The sequence below is a fragment of the Thrips palmi genome, unplaced genomic scaffold (genome assembly GCF_012932325.1).
Source record: "Thrips palmi isolate BJ-2018 unplaced genomic scaffold, TpBJ-2018v1 HiC_scaffold_16, whole genome shotgun sequence".
NCBI classification, from domain to species: Eukaryota; Metazoa; Arthropoda; class Insecta; order Thysanoptera; family Thripidae; genus Thrips; species Thrips palmi.
Genome location: NW_023144625.1, coordinates 6,035,270 through 6,059,065, shown reverse-complemented (window position 1 = coordinate 6,059,065; position 23,796 = coordinate 6,035,270). Strand labels below are relative to the sequence as shown.

At 42.2% G+C, this 23,796-nt stretch overlaps 2 protein-coding genes across 9 annotated transcripts; one reads left to right on the top strand and one right to left on the bottom strand.

Moving 5' to 3' along the window:
* The first annotated feature begins 4,365 nt into the window (after window positions 1-4,365).
* On the top strand, window positions 4,366-8,205 carry LOC117642942 (uncharacterized protein DDB_G0290685-like). Its single transcript, XM_034381579.1, has 20 exons — window positions 4,366-4,552; window positions 4,677-4,807; window positions 5,013-5,150; window positions 5,235-5,288; window positions 5,359-5,412; window positions 5,483-5,539; window positions 5,610-5,663; window positions 5,734-5,790; window positions 5,861-5,911; window positions 5,982-6,035; window positions 6,106-6,162; window positions 6,233-6,289; window positions 6,360-6,413; window positions 6,484-6,537; window positions 6,626-6,688; window positions 6,767-6,793; window positions 6,894-6,963; window positions 7,036-7,175; window positions 7,251-7,446; window positions 7,535-8,205. The coding sequence occupies exons 1-20, from the start codon at window positions 4,366-4,368 to the stop codon at window positions 8,203-8,205; spliced, it is 2,226 nt and encodes a 741-aa protein (XP_034237470.1).
* A 5,685-nt stretch (window positions 8,206-13,890) lies between these two features.
* LOC117642182 (gastrula zinc finger protein XlCGF7.1-like) lies at window positions 13,891-23,003 on the bottom strand. Of its 8 annotated transcripts, none has more exons than XM_034380118.1 (3): window positions 22,982-23,003; window positions 19,918-20,152; window positions 13,891-14,982 (listed from the first exon to the last, which is right to left on the bottom strand). In XM_034380118.1, exon 3 carries the CDS (start codon window positions 14,961-14,963, stop codon window positions 14,094-14,096), a length of 870 nt encoding a protein of 289 aa, XP_034236009.1. In that variant the 5' UTR covers window positions 14,964-14,982; window positions 19,918-20,152; window positions 22,982-23,003; the 3' UTR covers window positions 13,891-14,093. The 8 variants fall into 8 exon arrangements, with proteins under 8 accessions (XP_034236009.1, XP_034236008.1, XP_034236005.1 ...); XM_034380117.1 differs by lacking the exon at window positions 22,982-23,003 and adding an exon at window positions 22,804-22,938; XM_034380114.1 differs by lacking the exon at window positions 22,982-23,003 and adding an exon at window positions 21,269-21,366.
* Window positions 23,004-23,796: the final 793 nt, after the last annotated feature.

Genomic DNA, 23,796 nt, shown 5'->3' with positions numbered 1-23,796 from the left:
CTTTGAAGTACTTCGCGTTCCAAATCAGTTGGGGGACGCACAACAGGGTGTCTTCCAATTACATAAGTCTTGTCCTTGATGTGTCTTGCTGTCTTCATCCTTTTCTTTGTGAGAATATTATGCAATTGTTGCCGTACATCATCAGACAGGTCTTCATCCATGTGCATTGCAACTTCTAAAGCAGAGTGGATAAGGTGTCTGGTGATAATCTGAATTGCGACTCCTTTTGGTGAAGTGATGTTTTGGATTATTTTGTTATTCCATGATTCGAAATTGAATGTGGAGTAAACCCACAAAGGACCAAAATTATTTACAGATCTTTTTAAATGCCTTAACATATGCATATTAAGGCGTGTAAACTCTGGACCATAATATTCTTCAAAAAGAACTAAAAAGGTATCTATATATTCATCAGCCTTGTTTACGTTTGCTTGAAGGATGACATCTTGTGAATACAGAAATCCAGCATGAGACAAAAGTTCTAAATGCTGAACATAACGAGGCTCGAATAAGTTCTGTAGGCATGGAATACCATAGAAAAGGAAATTCTTACATTCACTTCCTTTCCAAGAACTCCGTTTAGAAATACTGCTGCAAGCAAGTTTTCTAGAAATATTGAAAGGAGTTACAATTTTTTTCATTCTTGCGTCAATTATCCTTTCTATTACCTTGATACCCATATGTTTATCCAGGCGGGGAGCACGAGTCAGTAGAAGCGAGAGAGTAATTGGCACGGTACATTCATACAACAGGTGCAAATCATCACAGGCTTGGCTGGTGACCAAGTCAAAGTGGTTCAAGTTGACCAGTGCAGTGGGCCCCTTATGGCCTCTCACCGGATCAGGCGAGTCAACTGCTTCAGTCATGTCCTCAATCATCCCTTGATGAGTACGGAGTCTGTGAGGCGGATCTGGTGGTATTGGTTCAAATGGATACCGCATTCCGTTCATCCAGTTCCCCTTGATGTCACACAGACAACAGCCATAATGCGAATTGTGGGGGACCATGTTTAGCATTTGGCATCTAGCTTTGGAATCCACACAATTGCACAGAGGATAAAACCTACTTTGGACCTCAACACCTTCACGAACCCATGGAATGCCAGTCCTCATCAGCTTGTTGAGCTCAGAAACAATGGGAGGGAGGTATACAACCATATTAGGCTCTTCATACCCAGCAAAAATGGCTGCCATAAATATGAATTTTTGGCGCATGTTTGGTGGCAGTTCATTGATTCTAACAAACACTGGTGTAGCTTTAATTTTAGCTTTGAAACTCATTTTGCAAGCATCGGTGTTCATGACATAAGTAAAGTCATTCCTTGTCATATTTACCTCTTGTTGCAGTCTTTGATACGCCTCTCCATCAAACACATCTTCAATAGCACCTTCCTTTCTTTTAACTCTTTCTTCCCGGTAACTAAGAAGTCGGCCAACAGCAGGCATCGAAAGAAAATGTTGCAACTGTTTTCGAAGGCTTAGTACCAAGAAAAATTTGGCTTTGTTCTTTGACACTATAGCATTACATGAATTACATTGAATCTGGTCACCTAATCTCCTCTTCTTTCCCAAGTAAGATCCACAAGTTGGACAGAGAAGGTGACATGTAATTCCAGCCTGGCTACGACCCAAAGTGCGCCACAGTTCTGCTTTGTATTCTGGAAACAGCTTTTGTCCATACAGAGTATTTTTCGATTCAAAGTTCTGAATTAAATTTTCATAAGTCCATTTGTGTCTTACACTCAAGGCAAGATCTAGCAGCAGTCCTTCTTTGACAGTTCTTTGACGATGAAATTCAAGGTTCCTATTCAAAGATTCGTGATTAAAGTTGAAATTGGCACCATCGTTTTCATCATTTTCATCATTATCATCATCATCATCATCATCATCATCATCATCATCATCATCATCATCATCATCATCATCACCACCATCATCATCATCATTATCTCCATCATTTTCTTCAAAGCCACCGCCAGCATCGCCATCATTATCTTCATCATTGTCTTCAAAGCCGCCACCAGCATCTTCATCAGAATCTCCAGTCCCATTGCATTCCTCTTCATCGCCATCTGGATTGCTACCATTGTCCTCTGCCAGTAAAAATTGCTCTAAGTCGCTCCAGTCAGAATCTGAAGAACTGCCATCATCACCAATCTGAAAAACAACAAAGGAAGTAAATTTATAAACCTTCTATACAAATTGAATGACAATAAGTGAGAAAACAATTACTCTCAATCCATCATAAATAAAGGGCAAACTTTGTAATTAAATCTAATTCTGAAAAATCATAATTTGTAGTTAGATTTATTTGAATACAATTATTTGCTGGATAACTTGCTACGATTAGAACTTCTAAAGAAATAAGAGGAAGAAAAATGCGTATTATTGTTTTCTTGTTTTTTTTTCTCAAATTATATCTTTTTGTTAAAGCCACTCTTCTAATTTGTTTAGTTTTCTTCCTTTCTGTTATCTACTTGTATCAATCAAACAACTTCCTGTCATATTCTCACTGGAAAAAACCTCCATGGAGCCCAGCTCTTGGAAGACACATTGGTTCAGATTTTAAAAACACTATACAACATTCAAATTACACTCCAAAACACACACTGGAAAAAAGTTTCCTGAATTTAGAAGATAAAGCTGAGCCATATCCAAGACTGTACTGTTAGTTGACATACCCCAGAGTTTTCAAGGCCGAAGAGTTTTTGAGCGGTTTCAGCCAGTTTTACTGCAGACAACTTCGCAGGAATTGTGTCCTGTAACATAACAAACAAACAAACATGGTTTATAAGGTTACTTTCAAAGGTAATTGATTCTCTAAATGACTGTTTGACCAAGTGATCTATATATTGTAGAATTGGGCCACATATTTAACACGTTTTACACTAATTACTTCACATTCAATGTTAATATTTACTTTCAACCACAGATCGGTATAGAACATTGTAATAAGAAATGGTAAATGTCTTAGTTGTGCCTTTGTAGCCACCAATTGATGATTAATTAAAAGTCCGAGAAAACTATTTTTAAGTTCTTGCAATTGTGTCTCTTAATAAAAGAATTAAAAAGTTCCGTATGACTTAACTACCCCAGCTAAGCAGTGTAATTATTCTGTTATAAATAATACTACCTCTGATTCACTTCTGTTAGGAAAATCCATTTCCATGATTACTTTGGATGGAGTTGACGGCGACTCGGTGTCCTGTAACATGGGAAGAAAAAAGACATATTCAATGTAAAAGCCACTGAGGAATATTCAATTTAGTGGGCTTTGAGGTCAATTAGATAAATCACTAGGTCAAGTATCCTTAAAGAGTGTTACCTCTGATTCACTACTGTGAGGAAGATCTAGTTCCATGATAGTTCCAGAAGGAGTTGACTGCAATTTAGAGTCCTGCTGCACAACAATGAAAATACATGTTAAAAAAAAAATTGGAAGCCAGTGACCTTTTCACTAGGGAAAAATAATTATATCGGCAATTTTTCTTTCAACATTTGTTACCTCCGATTCACTTGTGCCTGGAAGATCTATTTCCATGAGTATTCCAGGTGACGATGACAGTGGCATGAGAATAGATTCCGTGTCCTGAAACAGTATTTTAAATTATTTAGTCAAATGAAAATTTTATGTAAAGAGACATCTTTTGATAAGCCTGCAACTGAATTTACCTCCACGTCATTGACGTCTGGGACTTCCAAAATGTTATTAGTGCTCGACGACAAAGTTTGAAATTTCTGTTCGTCTGAACTTGTTTCAAGAGGCTTCACCTGAAAGAACAGCAAACACACATTGCATGGGTCAACGGTCAAACTGGCGATAACTAATGTTGAGAAAATATGTGTGAAATAACAAAGTATTGGCAACTAACCTTCTTTGGAGCCGATCCGCCAATCAGATGAGCCTCTTGACTTTGTGTCCGTTTTCTTTTCCTCCATTCCGTCGTCCTGCTTTCACCAGAATAAACTTTTCTTTTCTCTTTACCTTCTTGAGAATATCTGCTGCTCATGATGTAGTTTTACAAGGAGCATGATTGATAGGGTTAGAATAACCAAATTGACGGCCCGTAATGGTCACGGCCTCGTCGATAACCGGAAAGGCCCCTGCACTAACGTACGAAAAAAAAAGTTACATAACTCGTCGTAAACATGATCTATTTGTCACATGAATACGTGTAAAAATCTCATTAAAAGTAAATTAAACAAAAACTTTGAGCGGTTTTACAACCCTTGTGACGACTATGGCCACGCAATACTGGAATGCTGTCTTGGGGGTTGGCCATCCTGCTGAGTTTAGTTGGTGCGACTTTTAGCTACCTTCAAATCATCATTTTGTAACCGTCCATTTAGCTAGTTAGTCGCCAATATGTTTTGTGCCACGAAGAATCTTTCTACAAGCAAGGGGAACCTAATACAGGCAGGTGATTTATTTGAGATAAGGGGCAAGGTCCTACATCCATTTGTACCTAAAAATGGTACTGACTTCAAGGAGAAAACAGACTACGGCCAGCTTCACAACGGCCACCTGGTTAGGCACTGGATCTTGGCTCTTGGTAAGACAGCTTTGAACGCTCTGCGTTCTTACATGTATAGCAGTGTTGAGTTTTTGTGACCTTTACTGAAATTGTTATTCCTCTCCCCACCCTTTTCTCATAAACCCCATTACCACAAACCCAGGAACACGAGATCACATTGACCATCTGCTCAAAGAAAAATTACTGCGAATGCCAACACGCAAGAGCTTACCTGTGCCTCCAGAAAAGGCGTCCAATTTCACCATGGCGGGTGACCCGTCGAATAGAGATGTGGTAAGAAACTCATATCTTAAGATTGCAGCCGATGGTCCACGGTTCTTTAATGAAGTGTACTGACCAGTCATTACCTATCACATACTTCTTTGGAAGTGTTCGTAGAATTAAATGTTTTGTTCGGTTTGCTTTAAAACGTTCTACCTATCGATTTTTCTTGTTGCTAGTTTCACAAACATACATTGCACTTTCGTTCTAATTGCAGACTGAAGCAGAGAAGGCTGTGCGAACAAAAGGCCAGAGAGACGCAGAGTCCAAGATATTAAATAGATTGAAAGCGACACTTGAGAACAGCAACAAGACTTCCAAGACTAATGAAGATGATGAGGCTGAGAAGAAGAAGGTGGGTGGGTGTGTGTGTGTGTGTGTCTGATATAATGTGTCATGAATTTTTAGTTTTGGAGTAACATCAATTTTCTTTATGCAGGAAACAAAGTCTTCAAGTACTGAGCATGATGATAAGGAAGAGGAGAACAAGAAGGTGTGTGTGTGAATGATATAATGTGTAATGAATTTTTAGTTTTAGAGTAACATCAATTTTCTTTATGCAGGAAACAAAGTCTTCAAATACTGAGCATGATGATAAGGAAGAGGAGAACAAGAAGGTGTGTGTGTGAATGATATAATGTGGAATGAATTTTTAGTTTTGGAGTAACATCAATTTTCTTTATGCAGGGAACGAAGTCTTCAAAGACAAAGCATGATGATAAGGAAGAGAAGAACAAGAATAAGGTGTGTGTGTGAATGGTATAATGTGGAATGAATTTTTAGTTTTGGAGTAACATCAATTTTCTTTATGCAGGGAACAAAGTCTTCAAAGACAAAGCATGATGATAAGGAAGAGGAGAACAAGAAGGTGTGTGTGTGAATGGTCTAATGTGGAATGAATTTTTAGTTTTAGAGTAACATCAATTTTCTTTATGCAGGAAACAAAGTCTTCAAAGACAAAGAAGCATGATGATAAGGAAGAGGAGAACAAGAAGGTGTGTGTGTGAATGATATAGTGTGTCATGAATTTTTAGTTTTGGAGTAACATCAATTTTCTTTATGCAGGGAACGAAGTCTTCAAAGACAAAGCATGATGATAAGGAAGAGAAGAATAAGGTGTGTGTGTGATTGGTATAATGTGGAATGAATTTTTAGTTTTGGAGTAACATCAATTTTCTTTATGCAGGGAACAAAGTCTTCAAAGACAAAGCATGATGATAAGGAAGAGGAGAACAAGAAGGTGTGTGTGTGAATGGTCTAATGTGGAATGAATTTTTAGTTTTAGAGTAACATCAATTTTCTTTATGCAGGAAACAAAGTCTTCAAAGACAAAGAAGCATGATGATAAGGAAGAGGAGAACAAGAAGGTGTGTGTGTGAATGATATAATGTGGAATGAATTTTTAGTTTTGGAGTAACATCAATTTTCTTTATGCAGGGAACGAAGTCTTCAAAGACAAAGCATGATGATAAGGAAGAGAAGAACAAGAATAAGGTGTGTGTGTGAATGGTATAATGTGGAATGAATTTTTAGTTTTGGAGTAACATCAATTTTCTTTATGCAGGGAACGAAGTCTTCAAAGACAAAGCATGATGATAAGGAAGAGGAGAACAGGAAGGTGTGTGTGTGAATGATATAGTGTGTCATGAAGTTTTAGTTTTGGAGTAACATCAATTTTCTTTATGCAGGGAACAAAGTCTTCAAAGACAAAGCATGATGATAAGGAAGAGGAGAACAAGAAGGTGTGTGTGTGTGCGATATTATTTCTAATTAATTTTAGTTATGGTTTGCTCTTCAATTGCTAGTTGTAACTCGTGCCTTCTGTTCTAGAACAAAATTGGGGCAAAGGTTAATGCTAATACAAATGAGAACAAGAGTAAGACTGAGAAAAAGGTGTGTATGTGATATTTATAATGAATGAATGAATAAGTTTCAGTAGTGTTGATAATAATGCCTGCTTTTCTTATTCAGGAAGAGGATATGAATAATGATGAGAAGGTACCCTCATTTTGCACCCAAGCTTTTGGTTTCTGTGAGAAGACCTATGACTTTTGCTATTCTTGTGATGATAATTTGTTGTTCATTGTTTTATTTTCAGAGATGTGCAAGCTGTTCTTCCCTATTCACTATTATTAATGAAATGAAAGTGGATATTGAAATGATCAAGGGTTTGTATATTATTTTTCACTGTTTTGAATGTGAAACAAGGCTATTTTTAAAAGTAAACTTTGTTTGTACAGAGGCTGTCATTGGTAAAAAAAAGAAGCAGCAATCTCATGACCATGAAGGTACGATCGAAAATCAAATTGCCTTTGATGTTAACTCTCCGGCAGCCCTCAAATCTGCGGGTAAATTCCCTGAACAGATTTCATCAGGCATGGTAAAGTCGATTCGTTAAGCAATGTGATGACTTTGCTTGTCAGGGTTTTAATTCTTTTGTATGTTTTCCAAATAGCTGTGGTGTGGCCAAGACGTATATGTTGCAGTCAAGAAAGTCGACCGTAAACTTCTGGAATCAAGTGGCCTGCAAGCTGCGGTGACAGGCCTCATGAACCTCATGTTCCCGATGAAAGCACATCTGTTTGGGCTGAAACCAAAACCAAACAGTGGCAAGATACGCCTTGCTGAATGCTTTGTAAGCTCGATCCATGGTTAGTGTTTTTTTTTTGGTTTGTCAAAATCCATGATTAACATTTTGCGTTTAACACATATGAGTAATAAGTATTGGTCTCTCTCTAGGTTTGATCGATGACTATAATGCAAGGCAAGGCGGGTCAGTAAACCTAAAGGAGGCTGATGTGCGAGCCAAGCTGAGGCATACCCTCAGTAATTCGAAAGTACCTGAAAATGAGAAGAAGGAAACTGATGAAGATAAAGAGAGGAACAAAAAGGAAGGAGATGACAGTGAAGATGATGAGGGAAACCCAAACAGCGGTGATGAAGATGAAGAAAAAAACAATGGTGAAACTGGTGGTGACAGTGAAGACAACAGTCATGTTGACAACAGTGAAGATGATGACAAAAACAATGGTGATGGGAATGGTGAAACTGATGGTGACAGTAAAGACAACATTCATGTTGACAGCAGTGAAGATGATGACAATAACCCAAACAGTGGTGATGAAGAAACCATTGATAATACAGGAACCAATGGTGGAAATTATGGTGGCAGTAAAAGCAGCAGTGAATCTGATAGTGTCAGCGAAGATGAGGACAGCGGCGATAGTGGTGATAGTGAAACTGATGTGTCTGGGAGCGTTACAGATGAAGAGGGCAAGTTCAAAGATATGAGTGGCCATGATGATCAATGGCAAACTGAAGGACAGTCTTTGCCAGACTTTTTTGAAGCGACAACTGAAGAACACGCAGCAGTAAATAGGAGGATTAGGAGAAAGTTATTAAAGCATTGATTATTTTTTTTATTTGGATGTTCTTTAAGAATAATCTCGATTTATTTTTCTTATACTAGTTGGAAAAGTATGGGTAATTTTGTTATGAAAACTGTGCCTGTGATGGTAACTTCAGGAAAACTTGATTTTTTTTTCTTATTTATAATACAGCATGCGTTCCGCCTTGTGCTTAAATAAATGGCTAATGTGAAAAATTGTTTCAAATGACGCAATTAATGTTTCTTATGACTTTCATGCTTGACATATGGAGGTCAGCAGGTACGGCAGCAGAGACGTCCTGTGGACGGGACATAGGACGTCAGCAGTGACACTCTTTGGACGCCAGGGACATCCCGTGGACGTCCTGGATGGCAGCGAGGACGTCCTGTGGACGCGCGCTGGGTGACACCACGGGGACACGCTTTGGACGTAGCAGTGACACTCTTTGGACGCCAGGGACATCCCGTGGACGTCCTGGATGGCAGCGAGGACGTCCTGTGGACGCGCGCTGGGTGACACCACGGGGACACGCTTTGGACGTAGCAGTGACACTCTTTGGACGCCAGGGACATCCCGTGGACGTCCTGGATAGGCAGCGAGGACGTCCTGTGGACGCGCGCTGGGTGACACCACGGGGACACGCTTTGGACGTAGCAGTGACACTCTTTGGACGCCAGGGACATCCCGTGGACGTCCTGGATGGCAGCGAGGACGTCCTGTGGACGCGCGCTGGGTGACACCACGGGGACACGCTTTGGACGTAGCAGTGACACTCTTTGGACGCCAGGGACATCCCGTGGACGTCCTGGATGGCAGCGAGGACGTCCTGTGGACGCGCGCTGGGTGACACCACGGGGACACGCTTTGGACGTAGCAGTGACAGTCTTTGGACGCCAGAGACATCCCGTGGACGTCCTGGATGGCAGCGAGGACGTCCTGTGGACGCGCGCTGGGTGACACCGCGGGGACACGCTTTGGACGTAGCAGTGACACTCTTTGGACGCCAGAGACATCCCGTGGACGTCCTGGATTGCAGCGAGGACGTCCTGTGGACGCGCTGGGTGACACCACGGGGACACGCTTTGGATGTCGGACGGCCTAGCCTTGGATGCCTCGGACGAATCATGGATGTCCGCTATGTCCATATTTGAAACAAATGGATGATATTTAGATATCCATCGCTTGTCCTCACCGCCCTGTCCATCCGGCGTCCGCTGTTTTCCACGAGGGTTCGGACGCCATCTTAGCAACTAACCCCTTCCACATTTGACCCCGTATATTCCTAAATCGTGGAAATTTACGAAGATAGACAAGAACTGCCATTGGAGCAGAAAACCGTTTCAAAACACGGATTTTTGGTATATTTTGACGTTTTTGTACGCCATCTTGGCATTTGGGCCCCTGAAAAATGTGCAGATGGTTGGAAATGGTTACACAATGTGTACTTTATATTATTTTACCCCTAAACTGTAAAAATAATACAGCGACGCTTGTGCGTACCTCGATATTTCAGAAAAACGAGCTTTTTGGTGGCCATTTTGGACGCCATCTTGAATTTAGGGGCTTTAATGCAAAAATCGAGCTTGGCAACAGAGCGCATCGTTTTCAGCGGGGTCGAATTAGTCTAGAACCGCCTGTTGCCAGTTTGTAGCACAAATCGCCTCTCGGCATGCAATTATCAGCAATCTTTCCCGGTCTATTTGGTTACCAGAGGGGTAGGTCCCTCGCCAGTCTGCAAAGGCCTAACAGCGATGATAATGTGGGCGAGGAAGGGGCAACGAAGTCCCCTTGCCCGCTTACGGAAACCATTCCCATCCGAGGGACTATTATGCGAGTTCATAGCACTTGGCCTTCAGGCTACAGACTAGGGCTCTAGGGAAGTAGTATGGCGTAGTATGGCGAACTCAGTCTTTTCAAAAGCCGTCGATATTTTATTTTCGGAACTACAGATGAGTTAACAGGTCATCGCATAATCTGTTTTTCGCTCTAATCTTATGTTTCGTGTCGGAAAGGGACAAATATTGCCCTAGCAGGGCGTGAACGATTCACGCCCTTAGGGAAGAGGCACGAATAACGAGGTGCCCACCACTCTGGTGATCGTGTGTACTTTTCGTCCAGTAATCATTGGTAATATAACTATGCCAAAACTGGATATTTTCGCCAGTATCGGTGTTGAGGGTTTTTCTTGTGAAAATAGACAGGAAACGCACCTACCTGGTCTAAAGTCAAGATTTTTGTTATGAGAATGTTCTTGAGGTAATTACTGGATAACAGTGATCGTGTCACACCCCTGAGCTGAGTGGTGGGCCCCTCGATGAAATAGCAGAGGGACTTCGAGGCAGAATAAATGTCCTTCAAAATGCATTATTGCGCCTTGGGCGCACGGCAAAAACGGTTTCTCGTTTCCTCAGGTAGCCTGTAAGAGAAGACATAGGCGATTTCAAAGGCGCTCCTGGGAAAACCAGGAACCGTTTCAGCCACGCGTAAAAGGCTGTTACACCGAAAGGCGTGGATTTTACGTCTGTGTTTTACTAGTGCCGTGCCGACCTGGAAGGCGCCCCAGCCCTGCCACACGCGGTCCAGCCGGAAAGCGTCCCTCCACACGAGCGGCAGCGTCCAGAACACGGCGAGGTGCGTGGCGGACTGGATGGCGATGACGGTGCCCACGGCGCCGCCCAGGTCGCCGCCGAGGACGGCCAGGCGGCCGCGAAGCACGTCCGTCCAGCAGTAAGACAGCAGCACCAGCAGTACCGCCTGCCACGCCACCGGCAGCGCCGAAGCCAAGCCTGCGGCCGAAGTCACGCTGAGGTCATTTGGACATACACACTAGACGACTGCGTGCAAGGTGTATGCGTGCACTCTCAAAACCTTACGAAGTATTTTGAGTACACATATAATAAACTAATATACTTTGTTATACGAAGAAATAGTTCGTAAGTTACGAAGTATTTTCTTTGTAAGCTTATGTATGCTCAAAATACTTTGTTATGCCCAAAATAGTTTGTAAGGTTTTCTCAGTGTGGAACACTGAGACTGAAAAAGTCTTGATCAATGGTGCCCAGGTTGGGGCAAGCCTCTCCCGGCGCCCTTGCCAATCTGAGACAACCAAACAACTTTCAACAAAATGCTGAGTGGAGGACTCCTTGGTTGGCTCGTTGGCCAATCACCAAAAGCCTCCAATCGCCACAAAGCTTGCCGCAAGATGTGGTGTGTCGCTGCGCCTTGGCAATGGTATTGAAGAAGACGTGTGTGCAAGCGTACAGTCATGTCTGAATACACTGGTGGCCAACGAATGAGACGTCATATTCGTTCGAATGTGAATTTTGTCACGTTCGTTTGAATATAATGTCACATTCGTTTGAATGTTGATCCACGTTCAAACATATGTGGCACCCTACGTACTTAAACGGCCGAGTCACGTTCACACGAATGGGACATCATATTCAAACGAACGTGACAAAATTGACACTCCAACGAATATGACGTCACATTCGTTGGCTACCAGTGTAACCACCGTTCTGGCGTTACATCTCGGCTTTGGCGCTGGCCACGTGGCGAAGCAGCGCATGACGGTGTACACTGGTTCGACGGTGTCCCAAAGGGAATTCCGAACGGTTGGCTGGAACTTCTCGTCAGGCTGAGAGGCAGTAACCACAAACAACGGAACACATTAGAGATAGCTCGGTGAAAACGTTTCAGAGTAAAGTCCACAAAGCATCGCTTCGTAATAATACGAAGAAAACGAAGGCCGAGAGGGTAACCACTTGAAGAAATCGTGTACAGACTACTCGGTAATACGATGTATTTCGGGGGTATTAAACGTGTATTACGGCCTTAAAATGACAAAATTTGGCACCTTTGACCCAAAAATTGTATTACGATCACGTGTATTACGCGCAATACACGTTTTTTGTGTACAGGGTATTTACGCGAGTGGTTACCCCCTCGACGAAGGCATTATAAATTCTACGAAGAGTTGCTTCGTATTTAGAAGCAAAATCCCTTTTTTTAAACAGTGTTTGCCATGTTTCGGCTGAGGAGACTCTGCCATGCAGCAATGTTCACTGCGCGCTAAATGCCTATGAGCTATTTGTCCATAACTATTGCTGTTTTTGTGCTACTGTAAGTTGTGTTCAAGTTTGTCCATAAATGATGAACAACCTCGGTACAATTTTAAAAGTTAAGCACAATGTTGAAATATTTTCTCTAAATCAATGTACTATATTGTTCATAGCTTCAGTTTGCACAAATATGGCAATGGTTATGGACAATGAAAGTATATGAACACTAAGAGTGTGTGCCCCATCGCACCACCAGCGACACGAGCAGCTTGTTCATGGTAGAGGCCGGGCGGTCGGGCCAGAGCACGAGACTGGAATCAGCGAGCACCCGCGGGGCCCTGTGCACGCGGCGCACGCGACGACGGCGTGAGCAAACATCGCCACCACTCAAATCAATGCGCTGCAAAATTCAGAGTGGTACAGACCTGCCCACCAAATACACAGCATTACAAATGCATACTAGAGTAAACACTTTGGAGCGTATTTGCGCAAAATTTAGTTGCGGGGCGAAGACCCATGGGTGCATGCATGCGAAGACGTTGAGGGGGCATTACATGGCAGACCATCCAGGACCCCAAAATCGGAGTCTCGCACTGGGATGGAACTTGGCGACATTGCTTCTTAGGCACCCAATGGCGAATTCAGCTGGCAACACATGAGTACATGAGCAGCTGCTGGTATTTTGGATGTACTGTTGTTCAGAGATAAATAGCGTACAATTTTAAAACTGCACATGGGTCCCACCATGACCGGGGCAAACAGCTTTCGCAAAGGATTTAAAATACGTAAAAAAATTAGAGCATAATAAAGAGAGAAACAAAATTAAACACACTTTTAATAATAAACATAAAGTTAGGCTTTGAAGTAAGACGCAAATTAACATAACAGGGTTCACACCAGACTCCCTTTTTCGTTTTCCCTGACTTATCCCTGATATCCAGTGAAAAAATTACCTATTTTCCCTGACTTTATTTTCAAAATTTATGTGCATTTCTAGAGTCAGTTGCATGCAGCTTCCACACGTGCGGCGTTCAAAATCCATACTTTGACGAACTTTCCAAATTTTCCCTGACCAAAATCAAATTTCCCTGACTTTCCCTGACTTCCAGTGCCCATTTTCTATTCCCTGACTTTTCCATGACTTCCCTGATTTCCCTGACCGGTGTGAACCCTGCATAATGTCACCACAGATCCTAATGACAACTTGGCCGAAAACCAAAACCATAATACAGTTAATACGCAGAATCAACACTAGATAATTGCAAGATCACAAAGCGTTTGCGTATGATCAAAATGAAATAACATGTCTCTAACAATCAATCTCACGAAACAATTAACAAGATTTCCCCGGTGTCAGGTCAAAGATAAGATCTGAGCTCGTTCCTACACTGCTAATCCTAGTGTGGACCAGGTCCACGCTTCAAGGCGTGGACCATTTTGGTCCACGCTTTGAAACGTGGACCACCGCTTGGTCCACGCTTTGAAACGTGGACCACTGTTTGGTCCACGCTTAGAAGCGTGGACCACCTATTGGTCCACGCTTGGCAAGCATAGAACTCCATGCTTGAAAGCGTGGTGGTCCACGCTTCAAGGCGTGGACCAACCAGTGGTCCACGTTTCAAAGCGTGGACCAAGCGGTGGTCCACGTTTCAAAGCGTGGACCAAGCGGTGGTCCACGTTTCAAAACGTGGACCCGTGAAGCGTGGACCTGGTCCACGCCTTGAAGCGTGGACCTGGTGCACACTTGGATTAGCAGTGTAGTTTGAAACTTCTAGTTTCAAACTAGTCTGCAAATACTTCTTCCTCCAATGGGTATCCGAGATTACGATTAAACTGAAGACTACGCACTCAAACGGCACCTCCACTAAGCGAGTTCGTAGACGACACAGAGCATTCAGAATGCTTCTCCTTAGAGTGTGAGAGAAGATGACGCTTCACGTGACTTGCGGAAATAAATTTCTGGTTGCAAACAGCGCACTTAAAAGGCTTGTCCCCTGTGTGGATACGAAGATGCCTCTTGAGATGACTTTCGCAACCGAACCTCTTATTGCAGACAGTGCACTCAAAAGGCTTGTCCCCTGTGTGGAAACGAAGATGACGCTGGAGATCACTTCCGGAACTGAACTTCTTAGAGCAGACAGTGCACTCAAAAGGCTTGTACCCTGTGTGGATACGAAAATGCCTCTTGAGATCACATCCGGAACTGAACTTCTTATTGCAGACAGTGCACTCAAAAGGCTTCTCCCTAGAGTGGGTAAGAAGATGACGCTTCACATGACTTGCGCTACTCAACTTCATGTTGCAAACAGTGCAATCAAAAGGCTTGTCCCCTGTGTGGATACGAAGATGACTCTTGAGATCACATCCGGAACTGAACTTCTTATTGCAGACAGTGCACTCAAAAGGCTTCTCCCTAGAGTGGGTAAGAAGATGACGCTTCACATGACTTGCGCTACTCAACTTCATGTTGCAAACGGTGCACTCAAAAGGCTTCTCTCCGGAGTGGGTAAGAAGATGACGCTTCACGTGACTTGGGAAACTGAAACTCTTGTCACAAACTAAGCACTTCAGATTTTTCACCCTTACAGGGCTCCGAAGATGTGCTGGAGTACTGCGTTGACTCGCCTTGGAATGAGAATCTGCGCTCTTCAAAGGGATTTCCACATCCTGATCCGCTGCTTCAGGCTCTCGTCCCAAACTGTAGCGGAGGCTCATCATTCCGGATTAGCTAGACACCCTGGGAAAAAATAACGCCCAAATTAACAAAAATGAGATTTTAAAATGCATAGACTGCTAAGTCGTGCACATTAAATCACTACATAGTTTTTTTTAGGTGCATAGCCTTTGCACAGAATCGAGCATGAAACTCGCGCAACGACGCTAACTTTCGTGCTTACACTGTTCAACCGATTTAGGGTCATTTTTTTTGTTTAAATTAAAGTGTACATTGATTCTTGCGATTTTGTGAATGCTGATAACGAAAATCACTTCCATTTGAACACGAGACCTATATTTTCATCCCAAATTGGGTCATATTTTGGACCAAATTTTTCAAGTCAAGTTTTATATTGTTTCCTGCAGGTTTTGGTGTGCTGAACTCAAAAATGACCTCCAAACTCTTCCTAGACCCACATTTCACCGAATTTCGACCAATTTTGGACCAAAATTTTTCTATCGAGCTTGACATTGATCGCAGTGATTTGTGGTGTTCTGATAACGAAAATCACATCCATTTGTACCCCTGATCTAAATTTAACTGAATACGAGCCCATAAGATACACATTTTGTCTCAAGCGAAGTCCAAAGTGCACAAACTATGTCAATCCGCATCGCTCAGCCACACTACGCGCCCACACTAAACGGCGCGTACCCCTTGTAATAACTACTAACCGACACACTAATAAAGATGATCGGAAATCTACGACATATTTCAGAACCCACAATAATGCAAGAAAAAAAGCAGTACTCCTATCAAACTCATCAGAAACTGAAAATTCGACGCTTTTTCTTGCAGTTCTTTACATGTTTCTTATAGAAGGAGTTCTCCTACAGGGCTCGTCTTGGCTCAAACGAAAGGTAATAAAATTTCGCATTTTTTGAGACCCCAGCCGTAACGCTGGCATGCTGACCTCTTGCTAATTGCTTCAAAACAAATCCAATTTTTCTCGTCTCTGTACCCTTTTTTAGGAGGATTTTTCTCCCCTCGTTTGATGGCGATGATTAATTAAATATCCCTCTTTGAGACACACGGTAAAAACCAAATGAAATGACAAAATTTATACATTTTCAAACAAAATAAATATTTTGTTTTGTTTTCAGTTGTAAGGGACTTATAGGTAATGCAACAAAAGCCGGCAAACCATACAAAATTTCACTGCGCGACATTTTTCTTCGGAAGTTCTGAACTTTTGGCAGTTGGTTTGCGGCATTTTGAAGATTAAAAAATGGTCTTCACACTAAATTACTATGTAGGTTTTTCAGCGTGCCAATGCACGAAATTAAACATGCACTTCGTAACGCACGAAATTGTGCGCGAAAATACACGATTTCGTGCGCAAGTATGCAGAAAATCGTGCATTTTCGCGCACAAATTCGTTCGTTACGAAGTGCATGTTTAATGTCGTGCATTGGCGCGCAGGAAAACCTACATAGTAATTTAGTGTGTTTACTTTGGTCTACAATCATCCATATAGCCCACAGTTCCCACAGTTCTTTCACTTCTAGATGACCCCTTTGCTGACCAGCTTGCAATGTTCTTGTTCCATGAAGAGTTAAATGACATTTTAGGAAATTGAAGTTTGACGATTGTTATAAAATCAGTGACCATGATTTTTTACAGCATTGTTTATAAGAACGCACATATAATTTAAGTGATGTCACCTTTAGGCGGTTTTCAATTGTCTCGTCTGAAATTTACATTAAAAACCCCCTACAGTATGTTTGGAATTGATTTATTGACAATTGAGAGTGCTCCCGCACACTCAGAAACGTACACCATAAAAATACGATTATACTAAACCAATTTTCGGTAAACCACGGCTGAGATAAAGTGAAACATGACGCCCCACAGTGTGAGGGATGCCCCAAAACGGGGACAAAATTCATTTTTTCAAGTATGAGGTACAGAGAAAGTGACTAGCGCATGTTGTAGACAAGAGACTTATCTGCAAAACGCCGTTTGAATTTTGTCGATGCTCCCAACAGGAGAGCGTAGCCGTGGCTTCGAAATCAGCGCTTTGAGAGCGCTGCCGAGGCGAGCTCGCCAGCAGTGTAACATTGCTCGTATTTGAGACTGCGTACAGGGAGAACGAATCATGCTAGCAGCAAACCGAGTAGTGTACTGGAAAGGGTGTTTCATTCTCTTCAATTTGGCTGTATAGAACAGCCATCATTGCCTCAACATCGCTTGAAAATCGCGTCCATACAATATGATAGAAAAACGACAAAAGTTATAAGAAGTTGCAATTTCTCTTTGAGTTTCAAACCGAGTCCCGCCGAGTCCCGCGGTAATTTTGGTGTTAACTTGAAGATTAGACCTTCCTCTACAGGAACAAGTTGAGTTTGGGCGCTAATATGCGCTACCCGACGCTCCGGGAGCATTTAAATATAGGACATGGCAGCGTGTCGCTGTCTAAGGTGAGGCGTTTTCACGCTATCAGACACGTTCACCACACCCCTGGCGCCATGAAATGAATGTTTGACTTTACTAAACTAATGGCCACGCCCAAGAGTAAGGAAATTCTCCGAATAATATTAATTTTTCGGGATTCCTAACCTCAAATCCATCTAGAGCTAACGACTACAGCAAGTAAAATTGTACGTCGTGCTATGTCAAAACTGTGTGCTCCTGATGAAAACTACTTTTATATTTGACTTCAGTGACCTCAATATTGTGTGTGGACTAAATTTTGAAAATATACACTTCAAAATATTTTTTTTAGTGTGATATTTAGAAAATAACACTTTGAACAGCAATATTGATTCTAAATTCTTGTTCAGCGCTCTTCAAAACCCTGGTATACGAATTTGGGTGTAAACTGATCAAACGGTTTCACTGTTAAAAAAGTTATGAATTTTCAAAGCAATTTTGATGACAATTTTACGAATACGGATATGAATTTTACAAACATTGCAATTTTCATAACTTGATGCGAAAATTCAAAACAATTTCGTAAAATTGACAATTGTTGGTAATTTTAAAACCATGTTCTGAAAATTGCGAATCTTAAATGTTGATTTTGAGCACACAATAGTAATTTTCCGAATCCGATTGTAAATTTCATAACTAGCTCAAGAGGCGTGGCCAAGGGGCGCTGGTAGAGTCATCAGTAGCTGACCCTCCGCCTCCCGTGGGACGTGGTAGCACAGCGGTAAAGAGCGTGCACCACAAGTCAAAGATCCCGGGTTCGAAACCCGCTGCTCAAAAGCAGATTCGGTTCAATAAATGGCATAAGGCCGCTTGGGTGTTCATATACATGAACACTTAGTTGTCCTTTTGCTTAACTGCTCTAAAATGACCTCGCAAACGCGAATATGAATTTTCATAACATGATATGAATTTTCATAACGTGATTGTAAAACAATTTACAATCACACTCTAAAAAAAGTTACAGAATTTTGTATCATTTTTTATGCTGGATTTTGTATCACCTGCATTGGTTACAAATATTTGTATAAGTGATATAGAATTTTGTATCAGATGTGCCGGTTACAGAAAAATGAATCATTTAGGAGCTTGATACAGAAATTTGTTACATGAAGGTTACAATATTATGTTTGTAACATAACTGATACAGAAAATTGTAACTGGATACTAAATTCTGTATCAGAGATTAAAACATAATGTTTTAACGGCAAAATTGAACAGCAGTGTCCATAGAGACAAGTTAAACTTAGAGTTTTCATGTGCTTTTATTTTTCCCGACTCTGAATAAGAGATTCAGTCTCGTGTATGCTTGGCTGGCAAGGCCTCCGTCCCTTACCACGCGCGCCTCAGGTCACCGGCTACCTGCGCCGCTCCTTCCACGGCGTCCGCACAGCGCAGTTGGTAGCGTGGCGGGCCGCCAACCCAGAGTTTGGGGTTCGATTCCCGACTTCTCAGAGTACATCTGGGAAAGTTGTGACTCGAAGGGTGGCATAAGGACCTTCCATCAGACCCACGGAGACTACGTTCGAACAAAATTCTCATTTTGAAGCTTGATTTGGAAGAATAACGACTGTTTACAAATTTTGTAACCGTTACGAAATTCTGTAACCAAGTTACAAAGAAAAAAATTGTATCCATCGTGATACAAATTTCTGTAACACATGTTATTGAAAAAGCTGCGTAACCATGTTACAAAATTCTGTACTGATTTTTTTTAGAGTGCATTTGTGATTTTAATTTTCATAACAATTGTTTGTGAAAAAAAATGCCAACCAATGTTATGAAAATTACAACTGATTTTTTTAACAGTGTTCATGTTTATTAATTTTGTCCCCTTTCTGGTGAATCCGTCACACTGTGCGCCCCTTGTTCAAAATCTCATAAAGTAAGACCAAAAGAGACCTGTACCAAATCAACGACATATGCGATGCGATCAAAAATGGCTGAAATATAGGTTTTGAGCGCCTAAAAGGATGTTCTAGCCCACTGTGCGACTCCCCCCCCCCCCTTTTGCCACAGTGAAGCAAAAAGCGCCGCAGGCCAAGGTAGGTGAAAACGCCAGGCGTAGACTGTCGTGAATAGCGCAGCATCGCGAAGCCTGTTACGACAAGACACGGTCTGGCGTACACCTACCTTGTATAGGGTACTTTCGGAGAATCCTGAACCGGAAGCAAGCAGACCAGCAGATGCCAAATTGGCCGGAAACTAACCTCTCTTCGGATCCAAAACTATAGCCGAGCTGTACAAATATTGCTCGCGAAACACATATGCACTGCAAACAAGTATCAAACGACTGTTTATGTTCAAGTGTGGCCGATACCTTTGACGAACGTCTCTTTCCCATGTCAAGTTTGGATCTACTTCCGCCAACATGGCGTCTGTGTGCTTCCGATTCAGGGATCTACGAAAGTACCCTATTAGAAAACATGAGGAAGAAACAAGAGGAAGACCATAGACCGGAAACAGTACAAGAAGTCGGCCTTTTCGCGGGAAGCATGCAACAACGGTCGTAGTCTATCAACTTACCCCAGGCTTCGTCGGCTACGTAGTGTGAGCAGTTTCGTCCAGGTTTCAAGGTGTCACGACACGCTGGCTCAACGGTTCGCTGACGGGTTCGCCGTTCGCCCGGATGAGTTAATGCAGGTTTAAATAAACTTGATGTCAGGAGCGCACGTTCCAACTCGACCGTAGGTTGCTCCCTTCGATGCTGCGGCACGGTCCCGGCTAATTTCGTCGCAAGCTCACAGGCAAACTCGGACTGCTGTAGAAAAACAGGGAGGGGCACATACTGGTTAGAACGGGATGCAAAACTGCTGGCTTTTCGACTCTTCTTCACTTTCGACTGCAAGACCCAGCTTTCTAGAAGATACGCTGAGACGGGGAAAAGGGGGTCCGCATGTGACCCACCGACCTCCTGGAGCATTCAAGTCGTCGAAACACGAAGAGCAAAAGAAATAAGAAACCGGAAGCTGGGCGGACAGGGAGAAGAGTCCGAGGAAGAAAGTGATAAAAATGTTCACTTTCAGCACGTTACTTACCCTTTTGCTCTTTTTCTCATTACGTAGTTGTGCAAGCAATGTGTGCAACCCTAAGACGTACTTTTCCTTGTAGTCAAGGACTTCTTAGGAAACCTTAAATGATGAACTAATAATTTGGTTTTATTCATAATTTCACAAAGGAAATTATTCATAATTACGAAGAAAATACCAAGTATTCATGACGCGCTTACCAACAAGTAAACGAAGAGATAATAAGTCAGTAACGTGCTGAGAGCTTCCTTTCCCTTGCCCCAAAGTAATTGTAACAGGCTGAATCGAAGTTGGAAGGATGACGCTGCATGTTGACGAATACCTGGACCGGAAGTCAGAGCCGTACAGAGGATGAGGAGCGCTTCGACGAAGGTGCAGATGTCCCCCTCCACTAAGAGTCTGCCCATGCGCTGATGCTGCTTAAGTTCTAGACTTTGCTCTTCCACTTCCGGTACAGGGGTTCGTTTAACTGCCGCATTAGTTGCACGTTCAGGTTTAAACGATAGGGTTGCCCGGGCCACTTCCGATAAAGAGAACTCCCGGTTCTTCACTGACCAACGACAAAAATGCTCAAAGGAGTCCAAGAATAGACAAACGAAGTCACATTTCTACACATTAAGATTTCTGCTTTCGGAACCTTTGAATCACACTTGACATTGTTACATACCCCCGAATGACGTTTGATGCTTCCGGTCCTGGCTACCATCAACATACCCTCATGACATTTATCGCAGAACCTGCAGTGAATCAGTAGGGGATAAACCTCAAATACAAACCAGTAGGTGGTTCAGAGATGGCCTAGACCGGAAGTCAAGAGCTACCATCTGAACCAGAAACCTATTAGTTACCGTAACGTGCTTCTTGTATACTTGTCAGAATGTTGACGTATCCTGGCACTCATCTTCTGAAGAATGAAATTAACCGAATTGTTAAAGCTGATGCATCATTGAGGTTACACTTGGAAATTAGTTCGTCAAAGAGTTTTCAGCCAATAGGGGTAGGTTGGGGAAGAAAAGTACAAAACGCGTACTTTGCACTGTGCAGAAGTTCCAAATGAGGAATTAACTATTCTGCTCTCGTGAGCTTGTAGTCCAATGCCTTCCTAATGAAACGGATCACTGTTCATTGATTATAGTTCCGTTCATTACATACATCATGCCAAAATGTATGTGATTTCGGAACTCCTCGAGAAGGGTAAGAAAAGTACACCACCGGGGAAGAAAAGTACAACGAAAAGAATTGCGATTTCGAACCAGGAGACCACCAACCTTGGCTCAACACAGGTTTACTCATCAAGTGGAGAGCTTTCACTTGCCATTAGTTCAAGTTTTGTCAAAATCGGTCAATTGGTTCTGAATCTACATGGACTCATCACAGAAGGTCCAAAAAGCCTTTTCTCAGAGATAAGTGGGTACAGCATTTTGTACTTTTCTTCCCCTTTTCACGTAAATGACCAATAACTTGTCTATTTCTAGTCTAATTCTATAACTTGTGTTGACATTTTTTGCTTGTCTCGCCTATTCAAATCTATTTCAATTTTTATCCCGCTTTTAGTTTCTTAGAGGGTGTTTTTTCTTCCCCAATGCCTGTACTTTTCTTCCCCAGCCGACTGTACTTTTCTTCCCCATTTCATTTTTTCACTTATAAAAAATTGTGTTGAAGCCTAAGAGCATCGAACGGCACTGTTTTTCAAAGATGTTAGTCTAAGCTATGAGGTGGTACCTTACATTGGACTGTCGGCTGATTCTGCAGGAAGCTGTACTTCAAAGTACAAACATTAAAAAAAAAGATTTTCTTAGTTAGTTATTTTTAATGTTTTTTTAAACGTGCAGTTTGATTCTAAATATTATACGTAGAACTGGGCTAAATTTATTTTAGGTCAGCGGGATGACCAATCTTTCTAAAACCACTAACGTGATGGTTCAGTGTAGTTTCAGTTCAGAGATATAACGGGTGTACTTTTCTTACCCGAGCCTGGAGTGTACTTTTCTTACCCAACCTACCCCTAGGGTATTTCGGAGGAAATCTAGACCGGAAGTCAGCGACCGACCGAGAGAAACTAAAGAGCGTCGCGACGCTGTGCTGAAACCACAACGAGCCCTGGACTGCACAGCACTCGTCATGCCGGTTCCATTGTACTTTGAACAACAATTGTTCTACTTGAAAAGCGCACTAAATTCCAAATTGTCCAGAAATTAGTGTACTTTTATTGTGGTTATTTCCTGCAGTGTCGTGACGCTCTTTTGATCCTCCCGTTCTGTCGCTGACTTCCGGTTTAGGTTTTCTCCGAAGTATCCTGTCGCGGCACCACTTCCGGTCCAGACCTTCTCGGAAGTACGACTCTGTCGGTCTCGTTGGGCTTCGATATCAATGCCATTCTTACCTTTATCTAAAAAAGGATCAGACCGGATTATTGGTTGAAAGTAGCGGCATTAAAAACTGCAGCTGGTGCTTCTTTTCCCTCTTTTTCATCGGGTTCTGTCAGGAGTGAGTGGCGCTCTAAGCATGATAGTTTGCACTGCGTCGGCGTCCACCAGTCACGCTAGACTCCAGGAACTTACCATTGCCTGAGCTTCCCACCCAAGTCTCAACGAAATCGCAAAGCCTCACTAACCGACGGGTTCAAGTTCGTATGTACTCCCGAGTGTCGCTGTTCAAGAGACTAGGTAGGCAAATCAACTCACTTCAAAAATTTGTTGACCCTTTATAACGAAATCGTGGATGGTATTGTCAGGACTTGCAAATGATGTCAATGTCACAACAAAACGATAGCATTGTCTTCTGTCATGTTTCACTTGATCTCCTGTGAATTGAAGGGTGCTGATGTCAACTGATCCAGGAAGCGGAAGAAGGGAATAATTTGACTTATCTCCAAATTGAGTTTTTATTATGTCGTTGTGCGTTAGAATGGTTTGCATCATTGCACCAAATTATTTGACCCAATTCCTAGCAGTTCAAGAGAAAATCAACTTCGAAAAAAGATGTAACTCAACTTGACCCCTTTTACACTCTCAATTTAGCGGAAAATGGATACATCTCAACCAAAGTCAACATGACTCCGTTCAACATATTGTTGAAAGGAGATAACTCAACTTGTGTTTTTATGTATCCATTGTAAAAAGAATCAAGTCAACTTACCCCCCTTTAATTTTAAGAACTTAAACGGAAAAAAGAGCTAAGTCCAAAAAATGCACCAGAGGAACCAACACTCTCTGCTGACTGTAGTTCCACTTGACATGTCTCCTAATTCCACTTCGTTTAAGAAATATAAGTTGAGATGACTCTGTTTTCCATTTTAGCGGAAAGTGATAAGTCACACATATCCTATACGCAGTGACCTGACACTCCTGATGTTCATCTCAAAGTTTAACTTATA

Excerpts from the sequence above, each read along its gene's own strand:
- LOC117642942 (XM_034381579.1), top strand. The coding sequence starts at position 4,366 with ATGTTTTGTGCCACGAAGAATCTTTCTACAAGCAAGGGGAACCTAATA. Across the intron at positions 5,540-5,609 it reads AAGAGAAGAACAAGAATAAG|GGAACAAAGTCTTCAAAGAC; the intron begins GTGTGTGTGTGA and ends TTCTTTATGCAG. Across the intron at positions 6,163-6,232 it reads AGGAAGAGGAGAACAAGAAG|GGAACGAAGTCTTCAAAGAC; the intron begins GTGTGTGTGTGA and ends TTCTTTATGCAG.
- LOC117642182 (XM_034380118.1), bottom strand. The coding sequence starts at position 14,963 with ATGATGAGCCTCCGCTACAGTTTGGGACGAGAGCCTGAAGCAGCGGAT.